Source organism: Barbus barbus (genome assembly GCF_936440315.1).
Source record: "Barbus barbus genome assembly, chromosome: 4".
In the NCBI taxonomy this organism is placed as follows: domain Eukaryota; kingdom Metazoa; phylum Chordata; class Actinopteri; order Cypriniformes; family Cyprinidae; genus Barbus; species Barbus barbus.
This window is the reverse complement of record NC_136732.1, coordinates 29,019,022-29,043,870: the sequence shown is the minus strand read 5'-3', so window position 1 is coordinate 29,043,870 and position 24,849 is coordinate 29,019,022. Positions and strand designations below refer to the sequence as shown.

The 24,849-nt window shown below is 38.7% G+C and overlaps 1 protein-coding gene across 1 annotated transcript; it reads left to right on the top strand.

The window, feature by feature from the left end:
* Nucleotides 1-1,944: 1,944 nt before the first annotated feature.
* Nucleotides 1,945-24,282, top strand: LOC306861442 (C1q-related factor-like). The gene is made up of 2 exons (XM_079403688.1): nucleotides 1,945-2,658; nucleotides 22,584-24,282. The coding sequence occupies exons 1-2, from the start codon at nucleotides 2,047-2,049 to the stop codon at nucleotides 22,761-22,763; spliced, it is 792 nt and encodes a 263-aa protein (XP_079259814.1). The 5' UTR covers nucleotides 1,945-2,046; the 3' UTR covers nucleotides 22,764-24,282.
* Nucleotides 24,283-24,849: the final 567 nt, after the last annotated feature.

Below are 24,849 nucleotides of genomic sequence, written 5' to 3'. Positions count from 1 at the left end.
GCAACAGGCCAATAACAAACCATTTCTGAGCAGGAGGAGGGTGAGGGAACTTTATTGGCAGCCAGGGAAAAAAGTAAGTGAAATACAATAAGACTCTATATGACATACACTCAAAGTCAAAGACACGTACAGAGAGGAATAGCACTGAATTTGCTCCTTAAATTATCTTATCATAATACTATCTAAAATAATCTTGTAGGACCTCAGTTAAATAACAGCATGCTTATATGTTTGTATATATATATATAGAGAGAGAGGGGTCATATTATTTAATAATAATAACAATAATTGTATTTTTTGTGTTTTTATTAAAGGGATCACATCATTTATTATTTTGATTTATTTATTTATTTATTTATTTATTTGTCAAAATTATAAACATGACAGGTTCCATGCTGAAATGTTCTGCACAAACCGCTAGTTTCTAGCATTGAGATCATCGTAAGGATTTGCAGAGCATCAGGTACTACACACAACCAGGAAAAGCACAATATTTGAGTCTTTTCCCAACACAATCTCATGACAATTCATAACTTTTTAAAATTTTTGCTCATTTGTTAAATCTTATTTGTACATTTTCATATGATCTGCTTATGCCAGTGGTGGTTATGTTTAGGGGTGGACCTTATTGCTTACTTTTTTCTAAAAATTGTATCTTGTTGTGCGATTCACATCACCACCTTGACATTGCCAGCTAGTAAAATAGTAAAATTTTCCTGTGAGATTGGTTTGGCTCATTCCATTTTTTTAAACTTTTGTTTCCAAATTTAGGCAGCACTATACAGTACATTACAATAACTGGGTGAACTAAGTTTCTGATTACTGGATAGGTATTGCTAATGTTTCAATGGTGTGTTTATTGAAATGTATTTGTTTGAAATCATAAAACTGTCGAAGCATAGATAGAGCTGCAGCTACATGGTCTTTTTGGTTTGGAAAGGACTTTTTCAGTTCGGAAAATGGCAATGTTTCAATGTTTCTATATCTAAAAAGAAATATATACACTCTTAAAAATAAAGGTTTCCAAATTATTTTTTTCCTCCTCAAGCAATACCTAATATGATCAACTTTGGGTTCAGTTTTTTTCTTATAGTGTAAAGAGCATTTTACTAATGACCCTTTTTACACTATAAAGAACCTTTTGCACAATGGAAAGTTTCCATTAATTGAGGTTATAGATGCCAGCCAATAAACTTTATTTTTCACGATATGAGTCCCTTTGAAAGGATTCTTTTTAATATAGTCTTTCCTACTGTATTCTTTGTTCCCTCTTACATTTCCCTGTACCATCCCCTCCTCTCGGTTACTTTTCTTCCTTTCCTCTGGCTGTATCGCTGTGACACAGAGAGGGAGAGGAGAGGAAGAGAGAGGGTGAGTGTGTGTGTTGGGGGGGGGGGGGGGGGGGGGGGGGTTACTCAGTATAAAACCCTCAGACTGAGAAAACGCCTCTGCAAACATACCCTGTCTCTCCTCTATATCTGCTTCTCTCTCTTTCTCTCTCTCACGCTGTCCTTCACTCCCATGCTCACACTCGCTCACTTCATCCTCTCTTCCTCTTTGCTGCCTCTGCCATCCCTCATTCTCTTCATTACCGAGTGCAACTCGGTCCACCAGACAATGGGATCCACTTTTGGGGAGAGCGTGTGAGTGTGTTCGCATGCATACGCGTGCGTGTGTGAGAGTGCATATGCGTGTGAGTGAGACCGAGCAGATGCGGGATCTGTGAGAAAGTGCTTTCCTGCCAGCCCACCGGATCCAGTGAACCAGCTTAGCAAGCCAGGCGTGCACGGAGCTGGGCAAGCGTGTGAGAGCGTGTGCATGTGGGTCTCTTTCACCCTCACGCACTCCTCCACACACTTGGGATCCTAGGGCTTGGCACCTTTCCCCCGGGACCCCCCCTGCACCCCTCTGTCTGTCTGTCTCTCTGCGGTCTCCTCTTCTCCAGCAGTCACCATTTCGGCTCCCGGCAGACCCACGCTGGCTGCCCAGCCACTCCCGCGCCTCAGCCTGGGCAGGAAGACCCTAGTGGCAGCCGCCGTAGGGGTCATGCTGGTGCTGGTGTTGGTGGTGCTCATCCCCGTGCTGGTTAGCTCCGTGAGCAATGACAACAGCCACTACGAGATGCTGGGCACCTGTCGAATGGTGTGCGACCCGTACCAGAACAAGGGCACCAGCACGGACATCGCCAGCACCGGCTCTTCTGTGCAGGCCGAGGCCGAGGCTCTGGCCGACCACAGCAACATGCCTCCACCCTCCACGCTCCTCCAGGGGCCACAGGGGAAGCCGGGCCGGCCAGGCAAACCCGGACCTCCGGGGCCACCAGGGGAGCCAGGGCCCCCGGGTCCGATGGGGCCCCCGGGGGACCGGGGGGACAGGGGCCGAAGCGGGGTTCTGAGTCTGGGCAATGATGGAGCTATCAGCACGGTTACATACAACACGTATCCACGGGTGGCTTTCTACGCGGGACTGAAGAACCCACACGAGGGCTATGAGATCCTCAAGTTCGACGACGTGGTCACCAACCTCGGCAACAACTATGATGGCACTTCTGGCAAGTTCATATGCAGTGTGCCCGGCACGTATTTCTTCATCTACCACGTCCTGATGAGAGGAGGTGACGGAACCAGCATGTGGGCTGACCTGTGCAAGAATGGACAGGTGAGTGCCAAATCGTTCCTCTTTGCATACAAGTTATTTGTGAACAATTTTTTTTTTATGTTGAAAGTCTATTACATCACACATTACATATGTATTATGTATGTATATAGGCCTATATATTATAAATATATGTTTATCTTTTATTTCAATGTTACTGCTTTCATTACTTAATTTTTATAAATGTATATTTTTCCTGATCTTTTTCCAAGTGTTTCTAAAATCGTGTTGCATGTCTATGAAGCGCATTTCTTCATCTTCTGTTATGTGCTTGTGGTTTGCGCCGGTTTTCACAGAGTGGATCTAAAATTAATTAAGGTGTTAATAATGACCCCGCAGAGGACAAACAAGACTGCCGTTTCGCTCTCTCCTCTGCTTTTTTTGTTTGGTGTGAAACTGGTGGGAGACGCAGTAACATCTGCTGTGAGTTTCTCGTCCCCCCAGAGCACACGGGTGAAGTTCGCACAGCTGCGGCGCCACAAACCCGGCGAGAAGACACGCGCTGAACGCGCTTAATGCGTGCTGACATTGTGCGCGTGTCCCCGTTAACAGAGGACATTGATTCTGCCTCTCTCTCTTTCATGCAATTGTCTTTGCATGGGATTCTTAGAAGTTTGCCGTTCAAAACTTTTTTTATGAAGTGTCCAATATGTTATAAAGCGCATGAAACATCTTTTTTTTTTTCATTTTAGGAGCATATATTTTATGTTTATGGATCTATAAATAATGTAAGTAAACATTTAATTTTTAGTGTTGTTGTCGAGTTTATTAGGACTATTATCATTACAGATATAGAGGGAGAAAATACAACACATGTTGCTACTCCATCTGTTTACACTAAGCCACACTCATATATTGGTTTTAAGGAAATGTTTCACCGCAGTTATAGGCTATTTTGCCCACTTAGCTCGGATCAGTTGCCGTAAATCTCCTTAATTAGAGGGCGCGAACCTAAATGCCACAATCTGACAAAAATCTGTAGCGTGTGCGAAATCGTGCAACTTTATGAACTTGTAATCACAGTGCCATGAACACAAGCTACAGCCACAAACACACTATATTATCTCAGCATGTCTCATTAAATTACCATTTAGTGTGTGTGCTTTTTTTTTTTTTACTCTCTTCTTCTTTTTCTTTCTCTCTGTGCATTTCTGTATTTGCATGCTCGCATCTCCCAATGTTCAGAGTTGTTTTTTTACGCTTTTCAGTGAGAAAATATGCAGTAGTGCACTAGATGCATTGGCATGTCAGTGCAGACAGAAACAGACAGAAGTGGAACTTGCAATGTTTAGGGATGTGCTTACGATTAGGGTTTGTTGCCACGGTTGTAATTCCTGATTCAGTATTTATTAGGAGACCTTTATATATTTATATTGTGATGTTGGAGTGGTTTGGCACGCGAGACTAACTCTCAGGTGGGAGAAAAGCGCACGTGCAGCGTCATCCACTGAGTTTCTGCCGCACGCGCAACGGGGGAGCTGTGACAGATGGAATAGAATTAGACAGTAGACTTTAGAGTTTCTTCAGATCTACTGAATTAGAAATAACATTTTCATATAATGAAATATTACAGCTAAAGTTTCTGGAGCTTACAAAGAGACCAGTCCACAAGGCCAATATTGAGTTTTAATATAAACTTATGTCCTGTCAGACAGAATCTTTCATAAACGTGACGTGTTTAATCACATTACTTAAATGGAAGGCTAAGATAATTTTGAGTACTGTAACTACCATGGTAATAATAATTATTACATAGGCTATATATAAATAATATAGTTCAATAACAACGTATCAAGGTTCTCATCACATTTAAATAATTAGGTATTTTATTAAATATTTTATTTGACTAATCTAAGCTTTATCTGCTCTGATGTGTGTTTAAATTTAGATTGGATTATGCGCTTCGTTTAGTGCTTATAAACTGGCACCATTTTACTGAGTTACAGTGTGTATGTTTTATTAATAGTCTACATAAATCAACCGTTTAATGCATACATATCTAGTAAACATTTTTTTCAGGTACAGTCTGCGATTTTCACTTTTAATACATTCCAAGCTCTTTGTAGGCTCAAGTATTCCAGTTAATAGAAATAACTTAAATGTCTCCAATTTGCTTCGCTAACAACCGACAAAGCGACCCATAAAAGTATGTTTGTCAACATTTATTTTTAACAATTTAACTGTAATTGCACCTGGAATGGAAAATGGGGTGAGGAGAGCAGCTCCTGGAGGGCGCGTGTGTTTTTAGTCCTTCCTTGGCCCGGGGGTCAGTGCGCGCAGGGAAGCTTTCGCCGATATTTCAGTCAGATAAATACAATTACCGAGGGTTATCCGACTGCCGCCGCGATCATCCAGCAGCCTCTGTTAGAGGAAATATTTCAACTCCCATAAAGAAATTGTCACAGAAGAAAGACCGCCAGACGTTGCCCCGAGGGTAAGAGGAAAAATGAAAGAGATAATAAAAGGAACCTAACTGTCACTGTAATATCTGGAATTGAAATATGTTTTTTTCCCCCTCCTCAACATGTCTTTAAACTCCATCTCCTTCTTTCTCTTCTGATATGTGGCTCACTACCCCCTCCGTTTCTGTCTTTTTTTAAAAACCTTATTTAAAGTTAATCATGTTCTTCATTAGATCAAACCAGGCAGCTTGCTGATACAGAGTCCTTGTAAGAGCTGCCTGTCTTTTATACTCTAGTTGCTATATTAATTTAACTTGTCTGGTCCCTTGGTGCAATGACAATGTGGGCAGAACACATCCTTTTAATTGAGATGAACACTTGCATCTGTCACAATCACATCTTTGATTTGATTAATTATGCTCTAATCTGAACCCAGGCCTCAGAGAAAGACATTCACAGCAGGAGGCTGTACCTTTGTGAACTTCTCTGTTGTACAGCTTAAAAAGTTTGTCTGCTAACTTGCAATCTTCCCAAGTGCTGTTTTAAGGTTTCTTTGTTTTACCCGTGCCCTAACTAGATTGCGTAAGCAAAACCATAAAAGAAGTACACTAATGGCAAAGGCAAGAGCAGGCAAAAACTGCTGGGAGCACAGTACAGCATTTATGGAGGGTGGGAAGGAAGAGCATTGGGGAGGGAGAGCATATGTTGTCGTAAAGCACCGTCTGTTGAACACAATGGGTCCTGATCTCTAGAGACCCTCCTCACAGACACTTTAGGCAGACATGGGCGACTAGCCTTCCTCCCGAGAGCAAGCTAATCTTTATAAAGTGGTTACCGCCTCACTAATTAAACCACTATTCCAGATCAGAGGAATTGCAGCAGTATGTGTGCGTGAGAGAGAGAGTGTGGGCATATAGGACTTCAGGCGAGCCACTGTTGGATGTGTTGGTTTCAGAGTCTCACGTCGTTTCTTAACAGTTTAAAAGCAACTTTTACTATTTAACTTTGTTGTAACCCTCTTACTCTCTGAATGTGTGTTAAAGCAGTACAGTGTTTCTCAATGGCAGTGAAGGAGTGTTAACAGACTTTTAGCTAGTCTGCTGCATCCCTGTGGACTTGCTCTATTCTTCAAGCGGCCACTGACCATACCGCCATACAAACCCACATAGCTGGTCTGCAGGAGATACAGTATACATGAGAATGAGGAAGAGCATGAAAGAATATTTTTGTTCTGGAAAGATTGCAGTCTGTGTGGGAAAATATTAGTGCTCTATTTATTACCATCACATTGGGTATGCTTAATGGATTTTAGCTTTAACACACAAAGGATGCATTCCTTTTCATCCATTTCCACTCCTCTTTCCAAGCTTCTTCTGTTTATTCCTCGCCGTCTCAGTTTTCTTTTCTTAATTTGCCAAATTTTCTCCCAAAAAAATCCCATTTTTGCCAGATGGACATGTACAGATGACTATACGTTCCTTTTGAAACTCCACCGGCTTTACAAGGAATTCCACTTCAAATGTGATAAAGGAGTGAGAAAAAATGAAAGGCTGGGGAAAAAAAGGTGTTTGTCGTGTGCCAGAGAGTCTTTTTAATCGTAATTAAAAACTTTGAACCGCATCCAGATTGCGCTGGCACCTGTCCTCGTGTTCCTTCTGTTGATATTGTCATTAATCTACCCAAACCCATTCTGACTTCATTATAAGCAAATGCATCCAGGCACTCTTTGTGTTTCTCAAGAGGCTCCTTCGGGATAATCTTGCTGTCTCAGACCACACTCACACAAGCGCACACACTCACGCATGTGCAGATGTGCACTCGCACGGTCTAGAACAATTATCTGAAGATTCACCTGTTTGGTTTACAACTAGTTTATAAAGTACTGGTTATGTTTTCCAGGATGTTTTCCAATGAGTTAAAGGGAGGAAAAGTGAGTAAAAATGAAAATTCTGTCATCATTTACTCACCCTCATGTACCTTTAAGACATTTTCTTTTGCCTTGCACACAATAAGTTTTTTGTCCCTTTTTTTTTTTTTTCGTCCACATAATGAAAGTCAGTGGGGTCCAATAAAACACTGGACTCCACTGACTTTAATTGAAAAAAAAAAAGCAATTTTGTGTTTCATAGCAGAAAGGTTTGGACAGCCCAATCTCACGGCAATTTGTATATATTTTACAAGGTGGCTAATTCGTATGACCTCACTCGTACAAATTCATACGACTTTTGCTAAATCGTACGTATTTTACGAGTTTCCAATCCGTGTGAATTTGTACGAATGACTTACACCTAACCCCGCCCCTAAACCTACCCGTCATTGGGGTTTAGACAAATCATACAAAATCGTGAGATAGCGTTGGGTTTGGAATGACATGAAGGTATGTAAATGATGACATAATTTGCATTTTTAGATGAAAACTGTCCTTTTGCACATGACATGACACTCTGTTTTCCTTATTATTTTTTGTTCACTCACTCCTTCCATAAGATATCTTTGGGAATAGTGTATGCTTTTATGCAATTGCGTGCATAAAATGCGCTAATGTAATTAACATGACTGGGAGCAATAGATATACAGTATGTGTATAGCACTGTATGTGTGTGGAAAAGCAGCACACTTCACCATCTGGAAGAGAAAAAAACATGTTTTTAATTACAGAGTTCAGTGTTCAATTAATAGAGTCAAACAAATTACTCATGTTTAATTACACACCGCGCATAAATGCAAGTGTTGTTCATTGGTATTTGGATGAAGAGAGAGAGACAAGCAACATGCTGATAGAGCGAAAACAACCCCAGGATCAATACTATTTTTGCAGGAAACAGGACAAAAGAACATACAGTATAGCTAATGCAATAATCCTTTTGGTTGAAGTATACCAAATCTTTCACTTGTCTTTTGAGTCACGAAACAAACTAATTATCCCTAAAATAATCTTCTGAAAAAGTCTGCAGCATCTTTTAACAAGTCCAAGAAGCAGTCCTCTTCAATTACAGCTTGTTAATTTGCGTCGGAGTTGGAGGGTATGCTTGTGTTTCAGTCAAACACACTCTTCCCGCTCTCCACTCGTCTAATCAGCTGTTGAGGCACTGGGGCGGGGCCTTTGCCCCTGATGTGATGTCTAATTGGACACTAAATTTGGTACCCAGTGGAGCAGAACATTAAAACCAGTCTAATTGGGTGCTGTATGGTTATTAGCACTGGATTTGCCCGTGCTGCGAAGAAATGCCACACATGTCAGATGTGTCTGGGTGTAACGGAGCAAGAGCTGCGAAAGGAATCCATCATTTATTTATAGGCGAGGAACTATACTCTTAAAGCACAGTCCCTCTGCACCTCAGCACTATCAGTCAAATATCCAGCCCAGAGAGACTTCAACAGGACTGTTGTGAGTGCGTATGGTGAATACATGCACTAAAATAGCTGTGTCTACCTGTTTGAATGACTCTGGCCTGGCTGGTGATTCAGGAGGAGACCCTCTTCTTCTTTTAATGAGCAATGAAACCAACACTCACACTGTTACTCCAATCATGTTTTCATGTGTTCGACACACACAGACGCATATACACACATGCTCGTGCTCTACTGGGGAATAACAACTTGCCCCTCGGCACAGTTCTTCTGTAAACATCTTGATGCTTCGATGATGTTTTTAATGACTCCTTCCACTCACTTCCACTCAGACGCTACAAACCTACGTATGTCCGCTGTGACTCCCTCGCTCAGCCCACTTACTCGGTCGAATTAGTCAGCGCGAGTACGTGCGTGTTTAACACCTCGATCACCTCAGAAAATAAACAACAGCTACTGTAAGATAACAACTATCCGCTTGGCTCCAAATGATGAATAGGGCAATTCATGAAAAATGTATGCTGCAGCAAAAACCATGCGTTTCTCCCTCGCTCCCTCTCCTCATCTTTCTCCCCCTCTCCTTCAGTCTCCCCCAAGACTAGAATTACTGCACTCTCCTCATTATGGTACTGAGAGGAGGTGAGGCTACTCTATCACACCATAATGCGTTATAATGCAGCGAGATGTTTCATTATGCAGCTGCGCTCCTCAAAGACTTCGGAGGGGCTTCGCGCAGAGGTCAGGCCACCGTGTGCACACCATGAGCAAATCTAAGAGTTCAGCTTCAGGGGGAACCGCCAGTTTCCCTTTGGGGGAATATTTCTTGCTTTAAGTGTGAGGTAATTAGTTTAAATTGAGCTCGACTGACAGTTTTTTTAAACAAACCAATTAAAAGGCATCTGTTTGTCAGTTATATCAGTAACAGTGGCATACGCTTTAGTTTGTCACGTTCTAGATATTACTCGAGGTATCAAGCTTTTTTGAAAACTTTTTTAACAACTGTTAAAAACTGCACTCTTTTGAAGGACTCTCAAATATGATGTTAAATACAAAGGGAGCTATCCACCTTATTTTTCCCGTAAGAGCAGATGTGGTAATTTGTCAATTTTATTGGTCTGGCTTCCAGTCTCATCCGCTTCCAGCTATTTCTAGCTGTACAAATAGCTCATTTTGCTGCTTGATATTGAAAACTGGTGTGCCTTACCATATTATTTTAATGTATTATCTTAATTTTGAACACACTGGTTTGCAGTGCAAACAGTTTGTGTTTACTGCACGTTGTTATTCTTCTCGATATTTCCCTACAGCGGCTATTGGACCTGATGTCTCGCATTCACAGGAAACGGCTTTCTGCGTTGAAAAATTAGGTGGATATAAAGGCAAAAATCCTAAAAAAATATAAAGGCAGGGATATATTTTAATGTCAAATGGCTCATTTATTTTGTGTTAAAAGTATAATCTTTTTCATCCATATATTATGTTTTTTTTCAGTTTTATATTAATTCTAATTTTGTTTGTATAGCACTTTCACAGTAAACATTGTTCCAAAGCAAAGAATATTTTAATAAGTTACAGGTTTTTTTTGTTGGTTTTTTTGTGTGTGTGTGGGCTGATATGACAGATATACCTCCCAAATAGGCTCTATAATCACGCAAACTACAGTCAAACTTTGCAAAGATTCATAATGAATTGGGTTATAATAGATGTTTGAAACTACCTGGCTATTTTGTCAACCGTTATTAGAATATATGACTACCAAATGGCTTTTCTAGGCAGTCTAAAAATCTCTAAAAATCTATTTTTTCCCCTCCAGAATTTATTTTGCGGGGGTTATTTTGTGAACTGTCTTCCTTGACTTCAGCTACTTGAACTGTGTATGAATCAGGCTGTTTAGATGTCTTTTAGATGCACAAGTGTGAGTAACTGATGGAAAGCTGCTCTGGCATTAGCTGATGGCTGCTGGCATCTTATTTCCTAGCCAGCTGGCCCTCGTCTATCATGGCCATCAGCAGACGACGTTATTATTTAAACTCCTTCTGAGTAATATCTTCATTAGAAGAACTTCAGAAGTTTCATAAAAACATTTCTCTTTCAGCATTATTCATCGTTCATTCTCTATGCAAAGATCACTGTCCGTTCTTCTCAAACAGTTCGAATCATTGTTTAAACATTATATCCGTGTTATTTAAGTATTCCTGGAGATCGCTGACAAGACAAAGAGCAGCTGGGTAGATTAATCTCTCCGGCTTTCTCTGCATGGTAGTGCGACAGATGGAAATGAAAGCATGGCACCTTCACTTTTGTTCTCCACTACTTATCTTGTCCTTAATCAGGTTTGCTTTGCTAATAAACCCAAGTGAAAAAGGAGCACATGGAAGTCTCTAATGTCCTCAGGAATTTCACACATGCAGCGAGCATCTGGCTCGCTCTCATCCGCGAGGGTATTTTTCTCCAAGCGCTGCATGAAGTGCTCCACTAAGCCTTGATCAGAGATGCAGCTCACAGTCCACCTTTTAAGTATAATTAGAGCCAGGCACATGCTTCAATTGAACCACACTACCGTTAACTGACTAAGAGCCTGTAATGCGGTACAAGAAGTCAACTGGTGTCAGTCACAGAGAAAAAAAAAAGCAAGAAAGAGAGAAGGAAACAGGGGGACATGGAGACAGCAGGATGTGTCCTTCAGGATTAGGTTGCTTTTTATAGATGAACTGTTTCATATCGTTCAGAGACAGATCAGTCTCTGGCAGGGAGATGCTGCTGACATCTGTAAGAATATCCACTGGCTACTACTGCGTTTCAGCCGCAGCGCGCTTAATCTCTCCATTGACTGTATTAAGAAATTGAGCCAAGGATAAGGTGTAAGGTTTGGTTTACCAAGGTGTAGTTTTGTGTGTGTATTTTTAGTTTTAATAAACCAAATTTTAAACCAGGTTTTAGAATTGATCAGATGTTCTGAAAGAAACAGTCCAAACAATAAACTGGAGTTTGATGAATTAAAAAAAGGTTTTAATATTATTAAATTATTATTCATGTTTAAAAAAAGCTGTTTTAATGTATAATGACCATTAGTAATACTGGTGTTATTATATTATATTGTATATTAATGCTGTTCTTTTATAATTTCATTTAATCAAAGAATCCTGGAAAAAAAAGTGTAGTACATTTTCCACAAAAATATTAAGCAGCAAAAACTGTTTTCAGTATTGATAATAAAAACCATTATTAATTGAGTAATAATAATAATTGCAAATCAGCATATTAGAATGATTTCTGAAACACTGGTGACACTGAAGACAGTAGTAATAACTGCTGAAAATTAAGTTTTATAATCACATAAATATAAATTACTTTTTAAAATATACTAAAACAGAAAACATTTATTTTAAAACATAACATTTATTGAGAAAAGTTTTACTGTAATTTGATCAAATAAATGTAGCATTGTTGTGAATAAAAAGCTTCTAAAACTAATGAAAAGTGTGACTGTAGTGTACACATGAAAAAGAAACTTTGGAGATTATTCAGTGGTTTCTTGACTTTGGTAGGAACATGTCCTACACCACCCTTAACCCAAATCTACACATGCTTAAAATTGAACAAATACATAATTATGCCAGATAATGTACTATGTTTAGGCATTTAGGTCTGTGATCTATCACATAAATCGTGCAATATCACCAGAGAGGTCATATTTTCAAAGTCAAAAAGACATTCCATGATGAAGTCTATAAACACATGACTGTTGTCACATGACACACACCAACTGTTTTCCAAAACAGGGACAAACAGATGTGTGTCAGAGCACGGCCGCCGGTTTCCGTCTGTTTGAAATGCTAAATGCAGACTGTCTGTCCCCCTAACCTAGCCATAAAGCCCAGCAATGTCTTTGGACTTACATTCTTTGACTTTGCCCAACTATACCGCCTCCCTCTTTCATTTGTTCCCCATGGACCTGGCTTCCAGCTATTTCATTCCCTGTTAAAGGAACATTCTGGGTTAAATATACTGTAAGTACACGACAGCATCTGTGGCATATGCTGTTGATTACACACAATATCATTTTAATTGTAAACAAAGAGAGAGAGAGAGAAATAACAAGTTTGAAAAAAAAAAATAATAATTGATAGTGCAAAGGAAGTCTATGGGGCAAGTGCACAATGGTTGCCCCGTAGGCTTCCATTGTAAGTGCATATACACGTTTTCAGTTTGTTTTTACAACTAAGGTAAGAATCACAATTATTTTTCGTGTTTAATAGACAAAATCGACAGAAAGAGCCCTGAATATTCCTTTAAATCTCAATGTTTACTGCAGTAACTGTCTTTGTTAATGATTTTGTTTGGGATTCTGCTAACAGAGATGCTCCGGGGGCATAGTAAAGAAAGGATTTATTGTGATCCTCTAAGAGGCAATTGATACATCCATCTTTCTATTTGATTTCTATTTACACAAAGTTTGAAATGCCTTATGGTGTCTCCTCATTGCTTTGGATATCATTTATTGTCACAGTGGCTTTACCAATTAAATCAGTTTTACTGTCAATCAGAACAGTTTCTGTCTTTATACGAGTTTTTTTTATCTTAGATTTCAGCTGCAGTTCAATTGCTTTTTAATTACCCTGAAATGATATCCAAACACAGCCAACAACGGAAGTCCGGACTCCCAAAGGAGGCTAATATTAAAAATAAAAAAAAGATTAAAACGTGTTTCATCGAAATCCCCTCCAACAAATCCCACGCACTCCCGGGCACTAAGAGCTCACCCTTTAATAAGGCCGCTGTGCAGGCTGTGTGTGCTAAAGGCGTATTATTTGATATTAGTATGCACCGGACGATCGTCACCATGGATTCAGAATAGCAGACTTTGTTTGCACATCGATATTAGACTCACCAGATTTAATCAAGAAGGTAAACAATGAATTGAAAAAAGATAGAGAAAAAAAAGAGAGAGCAACACAGAGTCATCTGGGTTGAGTGATGGGCAAGTCCTCTTCCATTTGACCGACAGAGCCTTTATGTGACGACAAGGTGCTGCAGGAGCCCTAAAGTTGCTTTATTGCACTGAATGTGCCACTGACAGCAAACTTTACTTCTGAATAAGTTACTAAATTGGCTTAGAAATGGATTTCACTCAGAAATTGATAGTAAATTTGACAAACAATTACTTAGAAACAGCAAGTAACACATTGAACTAAATGTACATTTTCTTGTAAAATGTACTCCAATAATCTTTGTTATATAAAAAAAAAAAAAAAAAAAAACCATTGTTAATAGTGTACATGCTGGTATAATATTTTCTTGACACTAGTCTAATGTTTTATTATGGCTTTAGTATTCACAAAAACTATTTATAGCATTATTCACTATAGCAATTATCTAAAACTGTCCATGACTCATACAGTATAGGTGTGTAAGACACAAGCTTTGAATTCAAATCAGTTTTCTTTTTTCTAATTAACATCTTTTCATTAGTCTCTGTGGGTCAAAGCAAAATGTCACTTACTCTTTTTAACACTACTGGTTATATTAAGGTTGTGGGTAGGAAGAAAATTGTTGAAAAATGGCTAAATTAATATTCATGTTCATCTCGGTTCATCTTCTGATTATACCTGATATAAAGACTGACAGAACACCTTAACTACGCATAGCATTAACAAAGTAATTCACAGCTTCAGGGTTGCAGACAAACACTAAGAATTACCTAATGTTAGGAAAGTGTTACTAATGTTAGATGATGGCGGAAGAATAACTTATTTACCCTTATGTTAAATGTTAAAGTAATTAATAAGTCAAAGGTCAAATTTTGAATACACAGAAAGTATTTTTTTTATATAAATGGTATACTAGGAGTGAGGTGGAGAGGTGAAGATAGTGGACAGATGGTCACAAGGTCGTGGCCTCTCTGTCTCTCTTCAAGCCATTCTCATCTACATCACCAGACATTTACTTCTCTTACCTGAGCTATTGATCGTCTGCTCTCGGCCTCTCAGACCTCAAGATATGGATAGAGATGGAAACAGAAATTAGAAAGAGAAAAAAAGGAAAGAGAGATAGAGCACTGAAAGTCCTAAGATGATTAAGAAAACAAATTGAATGGAAGACAAGCATGTGAAGAGGTTTATAAAAGAGAACATAATATATGACAAGAGAGACTCAAATAGATGAGAAAATGTTCCTTTGCTGAGAGGAAGGATGTTAACCACACAGAATATACAATGTTCGCAAAAAGGGTTTGGACAATTTAGACAAATTTAAAAATGTATGATTTTATTAGCATTTATTTTAAAGAAATACTGCCTAAGCACACTTATCAAGCATAACATTTTTCTTTTTTTTAAGAAAAACAAAGCTGTTTAAGGGTATAAAATAAAAGATGCATTGTTCGAAATTAAGTATTGCAACAATTTCTGGTTGTCAAACATATCTGGAGTTAATTTGGTTTGATGTTATGTTATCTAATGCAGGTTTTCCCAGGCTTTCGGCCAAGCCCCGTAGACAGAAAATATTTACTTGAAGAATTTTAAGTTAATATTTCAATAATTTGACAACACTTTCACATTTTCATGGTTCTCTGATATTGGTTAATGGTTAAATGACATGCAGGTATATTTTATTTTGATGAATTATTTTGTCTTATGTGGATATTTTAACAACAATATGACATTTAATCTCATATGAAAACCCTAGAGCAAATACACACCTACACAAACATTTCAAATCCTCAGTCTTTTATTTTGAGTAAATACTGGTGAAATTCTGTCAACTTCTGTCCAAAGAAATGCTTTAAATTATCTAAAGGTATCAACAAACTTAAAAACCCCTACAGTTTCCTTACAAACCCCCATTTATAAGAAACCCTAGTCTAACGCAAATAAATTCATATATTTCAAGCATGGCTTCAGTGTCCAAATATTCCGGTCTAGTCACTGTAAATATACAGATGTGCCAGAGACTTCATCCAAGGGTTTTGAAGCTCTCTGATGGTTAACTGAACTGCCAAATCTCACTCTTTTGTCACATTTCTCTCCATTCCTTCTTCCTCTGCACTCTGTCCATCATAATTAAATAACACATTACAGTCTCAGGCTGATAAACTCACTGCCATTCAGCCCAAAATGAAAACTAATGAGAAGCCTCCGCTGTGTTTGCTGAACCCACTGCGTCCCTAAGGAGGACTGGCCCACCTCTCCAGATGATGGAAAGCTCCAGATCTCGCTCTCTCTCTCTGGCTCAGAAAGTGGACACTAAAAGAGGAGGGTGAATTTCGGGCAATGTCACTCACGCAGCGCAGCACTCTTACACTGGCACATTCGGTAAACAATGTGTCCGATCAATAAGGAATGATTCTGGCAAGAGCTGCCTCAGCACAAAACCGAAAACACAGCAGAATCATTCAATTTGAAGGAATTGACAGTTCTTTTCAAGATAGCTTCATAATATTCTTTCTCTCTCTCTTTGTTACTTTATTGCATTTTCTTCCACCATTTGCTTTGTCACTAAAATCATAAACTGATACGGTCCTATAGAGATTTTAATAGCCATCTCTGCTGAAATTCAGACTTGATTTGGCTAAATTGAATCAATCCAATTTACAATCCTCACACTGTTTGCCTTTTGCTTTTACTTTTATTCTATTTACCAAATAAATACACATTAAATATTTTTTCACTTTAAGCAGTTTAAAAGATTTTAAGAATATAATATCAGAATCAGAAGTATTCCATATTTAATAAACCTGGATATTCATACATTTCCATGTAAGCATATAGAAGAGTTCTGTGTTTACGTATCTGCAGATTGAGCTTGAGTAAAGTGTATTCAGTAGCAGTTGGTCAAACCATCACTCCACCATTACCCATTACACATCAGCACCGTAACCTCATGTGTCCCTCTACAGCCACCATACCACAGCCCAAACATCCATATGGCCTTGACCTCAGGGAATCCCCTCTTCCAGAATCTTTACAGGGTGTTTGTGTGGACGAACGAAATTAGACAGCTACACACGCACATGCATACCCGCAAACACCGGCCAACATTTCAATGGGACAGGTGGTGATATGTGCCTGGCTAATCAATTCAGCCATTTACTCAAGCAACACAAACATACTATCTCCAATCCAAAACCTAGAGAGCTGCCTCACTGCTCACTGTCTACATAAGCAGCTGCCTTCTAAGGCAGAATCTCAAAGTCAGAGATTCCACACAAATAGCTCACACATGAACACTCCCTAATCTCTCCCCATTAACGCAGTAAATTCAAGGATAGTATCGTTGAAGATGATGTGTTTACGATCAACGTCCAACTAAGAAAATCTCCAGATCTCCACGAAAGTGACCTTTCCCACGACCTCCATTTCTCCCCAAGAGGGGAATGCGCCTTTTCCTTGTTGCTCTCTAACAGACAAAGACGTCACGTATCTTACAGGGACAAATTTATACTAGTTTCTGCTATTGAAGCAATATACTTGAAAAACACTATATATAATATATTCACAACATATATTAAGGTTGTCACAACATGTATAAACTTTACTGTGTTATTGGAACGTATGATATTGTTGTAATCTTCTGATGCATAACGTCACCTGATGCCTAGTGTTCAGTTCACATGCTGGATGTGTTTATGTAGAATTCAGGATCGTTTAATCGATGCATTAACCGCGTAATGAATACAAAGGATATATGTATATTTGTGCATATCAAATACGATGAAATTTGTTTGTTCTCATCAATGCATGATTACAATACGATTAGAAATCTGCTGTTAATAAGTTTTCATGTGATAAATAGTGAAAACACTATTATGATGGTGATGGCGCAGTGGATAAGACACATGCCTTTGGTGTGAGAGACCCGGGTTCGAATCCACTGTGAGACACCAATGTGTCCCTGAGCAAGACACTTAACCCCTAGTTGCTCCAGAGGCGGGCGACCTCTGACATATATAGCAATTGTAAGTCGCTTTGGATAAAAGCGTCAGCTAAATGAATAAATGTAAATGTAAAATGAACAGATAATGTATGCACGGAAAAGGGGCTGTGAATCCGATTGGGTCAGTCGCCCGGGGGGCAGATCCCAAATCGGCCCGTTAAAAACAGATACTCTACTGTCTGTGGTTGGTTGTTGTTGGAAAATGAAAAGAAAAGCTTAAGCTCAGCGCTCGACGCTCTCAGTCATTTAACATCATGATCGAGCAGTAAACTGAGATCAAGACTCAAGCTTCCAAAGAACTTTAACATCCAAAAGTCTCCGAAACTGAACTGAACTTCCTGGGAGCGTCATCAAGCCAGAACGAGGCCGACCAACCACTGAAGAGTATTTTTGTGACAGCAACCTACCAAGCCACCATCAGCGCGCAATCTTTTCTGAGCCGGGAAGGAAGAAATTCAACTGAAAGCAGAGAAAGTGGAAGTAGAGACTCCTTGAACCGAAAAAAAGACTGAACTCGACCGAAAACAGTAAGACAAAATCTCCTGAATTGGCTGAATTGGTTGTATTTATCTTTTAAGAGTAAAGATAGAAGAGTCCCATGCGTGTGTGATTTCCCTCAGGTTGAAAACGAGCATTAGAACCTAAGACTCTCTTCAGATCAAAACAATTCATTGCAACAAATGTGTGTGTTTATTTACGTCTTTTGTTTCGTGTTGTTTAGCTTAGTATTGTGTTAGAGTAGTGAAACATACTTTGATTCTATTAAGAAATCTCATGTCTGTTGTTATGTGATTCTCCAACCCCCGGTTTCACAGACAAGGCTTAAACCTAGTCCCAGACTAAAATGTAAGTCTGAGCTGTTTCAACTGAAAGAAACTTGCATTGATTGATCTTTAAATATATCAGTGCCTTTGTTTTGTCTCAAGATGCACACCAGTAATGTTTTTAATAAGGCATGTTTATAAAAATTACTCAAATGTCCTAATTGAACTATGGCCTAATCCTGGTTTAGTCTAAGCCCTGTCTGTGAAACCGGGCCCAAGTCTAAATTACTTGCCAAAAAGATAACGTTACCTGTGCTCATGAGCTTAATAACTAACTATTTGGTTTGTTTTATCGTTGGCCGCGAATAAGATAAACAAAATAGTTAAGAGATAACGTGCTGATTTTAATGCTTGCTGGACAAGTCGTTAATAAGGTATCGTTAACAAGGTATAAGTTGGACATTCTGGTTAATCTCAATTAATCATATAAATATCGAATCTTAAGAGTGATTCCCTAAAAGCTAAAGTTAGAACAATGATTCTAATGATTACTACAATTTATTTGTTTGTGTTGTGAGCATTTGCAGCCTGTGTGTTGTCAAATTGATGAAGTTGTTTTCTTAAGTTGCAGGTGTTTTTTTTCTATTTGCAGTGCGTTTCTTTATTTGGTTGTGTTGTGAGCATTTGCAGCATGTGTGTTGTCAAATTGACAAATTTGTTTTCTTAATTTTCTGGGCCACCGTAGGAAACACTTAAATATCAAAACCTACTTGCCAAACTCACATTTAAATAACATATTTTGAATCAGCAACTAATTCTGACATAAAGTGACCCATAATTGTTTTTTTTGTTTTTTTTCTAGTTTAAAAGCAGACAGGCATATATTTCAGTCCCAAGCACACATCTCAAGTCACTGAGTTTCTATAAAAACTTCTAACGGCCACAGCAATGCGATGACTTCACCAACTGCCAACTAGCTCTTTTATAGAGCGTGTGGGACATTTTCTACCATATTGTGAGCCGACGGTGTCATTGAGGCTTATTTCAGAGAAGAAACCTTTACATTTTAAAGATAGAAAATAGCGTTTGAAATTAAACATAATAAGCATTTGAGCAATATGTAGAATATCAGAGACTGAATCAGACAAATTTAAGATGCATCAGAACATTGAAAGCTGAGGAGCTGGAATTCAGAGAGGCCCCAAGGAAACAGGACAATGTCATAAATTAGATTCTGGCACCACTAGTCTGAAGCAAGCAAACTAACCAACTTTTTCACAGAACAGCTTACAACCTTGAGACAAAAGAAAACTTATTGATAATTGCAATTCAGGAAGGAGACTGTCAAATTTGTTGCAAATAATCAAGACTGATGGTCAAAGAGATGGCCATCACGTGTTCCACGATTGAATTCACAAGCTTCCTTAGACTGACTTCTCCCCCACATAGAAGACAGTCCAAACCAAAATTCCTTTGTCTAAAGAACATGCCTTCGTTCTCCATAGAACTATACAAAGACTTTCTTTTTCATATGCACATAAAACCATCCTAAAAGGACATTTCTATGCAGAACCCCATATTATGTTTGTAACCCACATATTAGACTATCATGTTTTAATCAAATATTATGTCTTTTTAATCATTATTGAATAGCTGAATAATTCAGATGCGTGTTTAGTATGTATGAGTGTGAAAAATCATGCTTTAAATGTTTCTTCCAATCAATTCTTTGTCAGACGTATCATATTCTGGTTATAGAAATCACATCCAAAATTATACTTTGCAAGGGCCTGTAAAATTCGGACCATGTGACTGATAACATGCTGATTTATAATGGAAGGAACACCCCTAGCTAAGAAAATAGCCTATCTAATTGGTCAAGACACCAGAGGGGATGTGTCCAGAAACCGAGTTTAAAAACTCAGGACACCATCAAACTATCTCTTAGTCACCCTTCGCTCTTCTTCTTAAAAATGCTATCTTACAACCTCTTGGTCCTCTCCCTTCTCCTCTTCTTCTCTCTTACTACAGCGTTTTGACGCTGCTCTTTGAGCATGCTCTGGCCCACATGCCAGCTGCTACCACGATAAGAAGAAAACCAACCTAGTCTCGTTACATCCTTTTATTCTTATTCTTTTACTTTAGTTAATTTTCTTTCCGTGGAGTTTCGTGTTCTAATGTAAGTTTGCTGCAAAGTCCAGCTCCAACTGCACTCGCTTCAAACTTTAACCAGATCAACTCCGCATCCTCAGCCAACGCCCAAGACCTCACTTCAAAGACTACTGAACTCTCAACCAATCAGACACTTCAGGGACACCCCCCCCCCCCCACCCCCCGTCTGCAACGACGATGAGATACAAAGGAAACCCCTTAGCAACCCCAAAGCAAGCAAGTAACACCTCCAGGTTCTAATTGAATTGGTGTATTTAATATAAATTTTAGCCTCATTGAGAAACACAAAGCAAGGGTTAAATAAGTAATTGATGGTTGTTCATGTCTATGCAATTGAACATATTGCTGTAAACTTGGGATTTCACATTTTCATTCTCTTAAACTCATCCTTCCCTCACTTTCTGTGAATGTGTGAATGCTTGTGTTCATGTGTTAGATTAGTTTACATGTCTTAGGTTTATATAAATAAATCTTATTTATATTGAAAAGATAAGTATCTTGTGTTTTGTGCTCACAAGTTAATGTCTTAATCTGCCGATCTTGTTACTGTGCTATTTAATAGTGTTTTCACTATATTTTGGATTTTAATATCCAGTGCAGAGTTTGTTATACGGCTCGTTCAGTGAATCGCCGTAAGAGTGAGTCTGTTCAAATCCCTATAAAATCAAAAATGATTCCCTTTGAGCTAAATTAAACTATTTCTTTAAATTACATATTAATATTACGTTTTTATTACGTTACAAATATGAGTGAATCCTCTTGTAATCTTTGCTTTGACATTAGCATGTTGCTAGCTAATGACACGACGCTTAGCATACAAATAGGCCTACTGGAAATTTTATTAATTTTTTTATTGAATGGCAAAAAAACTAAAACATTATCTATACTTTGCAATATTGGTTGTAAAATATGTTTTCAACTAATTAATCTTCTTGAATGCATATGTTTCCAAGTGTTCGTAAAGATAAATGCAGTGATATCTTAAAATGTGGCTGGAATTTGGTATAAAAATAGGCCTTTCAAAACTGAAAATTCTGGCATTATCCAAAACCTTTGACTTTATTTCTTGTATGGAACACAAAAAGAGATATTTAAAAAAAAAACGTCTCAGTGTTTTTGGTCCAGAAGAAAAGAAGCAAAGTGAATTAATTTCTGACCCTTCCCCTTCCAGAAACCCTCTTCCCTTTACAGTATATTTCGTACCAGTAATGCCAATGAGCGCAAGCCACTTTGTGTGGGAGGGACACACATACACACTCCAAATCCGCCACACACACTGGTGTTGATTATAATAGTGTATCAGGGTTTGCTCTACCACCTCTGCCTATGGAGCACTCCCTGGAGTCTGCAAAAACCTTTCAAACAGAACTCTTAATTAGATGGAACAGAGGTCATCTAGAACTAGAACACAAGGACACACAAATACACTCCCACACAAACACTTCCTTCCTTCCCTCTTTTTCTCTAATAAATAACATAGACATTAGCATTTATCAGAAGCTGAACTTTCTGTCTGATAATGAACTAAAAAAAAAGTTGGCCTGTCACATTTAAAACATGTTCACATTTCACAGCTTATTGTGAGTGAGATCCAGGCAGTCAAGCCATACATATTCATGCCTTCACCACCAGCTCAAACGTTCATTCACCAGACAGATTACAGAAATCCTCAGCAATTTCCCCAACGCTGTTGTGTGGTACTCGAACAAATCCACACATATTAAATCCATCCGTGTCTCAATCTTTTCTCAGCCAGCTCAGGTGAACGAGAACAGCTGTCATAAATTTGAAGCCAATCTGAATGTGTGTCAACGCTTGCGTGTTTTCATGCATCCTGGAGTCTTATGCGCGCTTATGTGTTGGTGGATATCTGATCCTTCCTGTTTAATGAGAAGATTTAACCTTCGCAGAGGTTGCAGATTTTAAGTATCAGAGTCAGAAAATAAGATTGTCACTAAATTAAAACTCTCATAGCATGATTTGTCTTTAATACTTGGAGAAAGCTATCCATTAGCATTCCAATAATGGCAGTTGCTTGGCTGGCGCAGGACCTATGCAGTATGGCATTTGAAATCTGTCAAATTTGCCAGTTTTTTAAGCCAATCACCTATGTTACTTGCATAAATAATTTTGAATGGTTTAAGATGTCTTTGGATTTAGATGGTGTGGTTCCAGCATCTGGCAACCATCGAGCTCTGTCAGGAGCTTTCTAACTAGCTAAACCTTAACCAAATGTGTCAGAAAGACATTTTCTATTACTGATGCCTTTGTTCGTTTTCTCTCTCTTTCTCTCTCTCTTGTGTAGGTGCGAGCCAGCGCGATCGCTCAAGATGCTGATCAGAACTATGACTATGCCTCAAACAGTGTGATTCTGCATCTAGACGCTGGCGATGAAGTCTACATCAAACTGGATGGGGGCAAAGCCCACGGGGGCAACAACAACAAATACAGCACATTCTCTGGCTTCATTCTTTACGCCGACTGAATATGTGAGCACAGAGGAAAAGCAGTTGGAAAGAAAGAAATATAGCGAAAGGAAAGTGGAAGTGAAGGAAGGAGCATTTAACATCCCAGCGCTTTATTTTACCAGGATCTCTCCATTGCTTCAGCACACATTTTTACAGAAAGAGACTCGGTGGAACGAGAGTTCAGTATCTTCTCTTCAAATCACCTTATTGATTGATGAAAGACAAGGAAATAAAGTTATAAAAGTGACGTTTTTCTCTTTCGGTGTTGAAAGGGCATTTTTGTCTTTCTTGTTTTAAGACTCCAAGAGTGACTGGCAGAGATCTCTAACCTCATTCTCATATGCTTTTCCTCAGTACAACTATTTTTGCCCACAGATATCTAATGTTAAAAATATCCCTGACAACCTGTGGAAAAAAGTATGTTACTTTTGAAGGATATGTGAATCTGATGACAACTTATGTATTCATATAATTCTAACGCTTGTGTCCGATGTCTCCTTACCTCTACATTGGGCACAGCACCCCCTGTTGGCTATTGTTGGAAACTGGTTTCCATCAGCATTCTTTTCGTATGTGTTGTACTCTGTTGGGACTGCAGTAGCTGATGAGAATTGTGAATGAAAGTTATTCCTTACAAGCACTTGATACTCAATTTAGACAACTGATACTCTGCTACTCCCACGACTCCTTTCCTCCCCTGTCAATTAGCACTCGACCCTAATCTCGCTCCTCTCAGTCACCTCCTGCCCCTCCAGAAACTCCAGATGATTTATAATAGTCTAAACTCTTTTTTTTTTTATGAAAGAGATGGTTTAAAGGATGCTTACGTGTGTTTTAGTGTTAGTTAACTTACTGTAGAATGAATGGAGAGCCTGTGATGAACACATAAATTGAATATTTTTCTGAACTTAAAATACAAAACAATTCAAATAAAAACATGACAGAATAGAGTTGGGCAAACATTCGGTGGTATTTTAAATTATAAAAACCACCTAGCCACAGTATTACTACTTTATAGCAATTATTATTTATAATCTGAACATTACGGCGAAATTCAGATGTCAGAAGTCTTTTCTTAAAAAGTATTGATTTTGAAGAGGGCTGGAGGATGAGTTTAGGTGCTTTTGAGGGGCTTCACTTGTCACTCAATCATTCCTGCTAACAAATGCAACAACATGCAGTGCGTATTTTTACACTGTAATATTTTATTCCGGTGGGACGTATGAATGTGAGAAAATTAGGTTTATTTGTAAGTGTGCACGTGCGTTTGTGAGTGTGTGTGTGTGTGTGTGTGTGTGTATCTGTACCAACACCAGAGCATGAACTATATTTCGTCTTTGCCACATTATTGGTTTGAGAAATGTTCTATGCTTTAACCGGTCAAAGATGTGATATAGAGCCAATGAGATTGCATAAGACACGTTTAACTAAGCCTCTACAGAGAAGATATAAAAGAAACAATATAGCTGTAAATTATATAAATCTATGCTATGTTTGTCAGTCCTACTCTATCTTTTGGAAATGTTGAATAAATTTAAATAACAAATGGGATTTTTGGAGTCATTTGTTCTGTAATGATTTTTTTGTTCAGTGCGAGAAAACCATTTTTGGGAAAGCGAAATCCATTTGCATAAATCTTCCAATTTATCTAATACCTCACATAATAGGCTATTTAATACATGCTTTAGTCATTTCAAATTACATCAGAATAAATAGGAAGGCAACGAAGATGCACGTTTATGCCTCTGCTTCTTTTCCATCCCTGGATTTCTTCCTCCTATCTCTCTATTTTTATCTCGTACCTGTCACCTGGCCTGACTCACAAAAGCACATAGGGAAAAAACACAGCTGTAGACTTAACAACAGCTTTCATTAAGTGTGCCTCATTGCTTGATTCACGTTGTCACCACTGTTGCATCTCAGGACACTTTCTTCCAGAGGACACATTCAAACAGCCAGGGCTGCTGTTTAGAGCAGTCACTCCCACTGAGATAGGAGAAAGAGAGAAGGAGAGAGATGTTGGCAGATATTTGCAAACTACATCACATCAAGTGATATTCTGAGAGGGATTTAAATGAATGTGCAGTTCTGCCCATAAGCTGA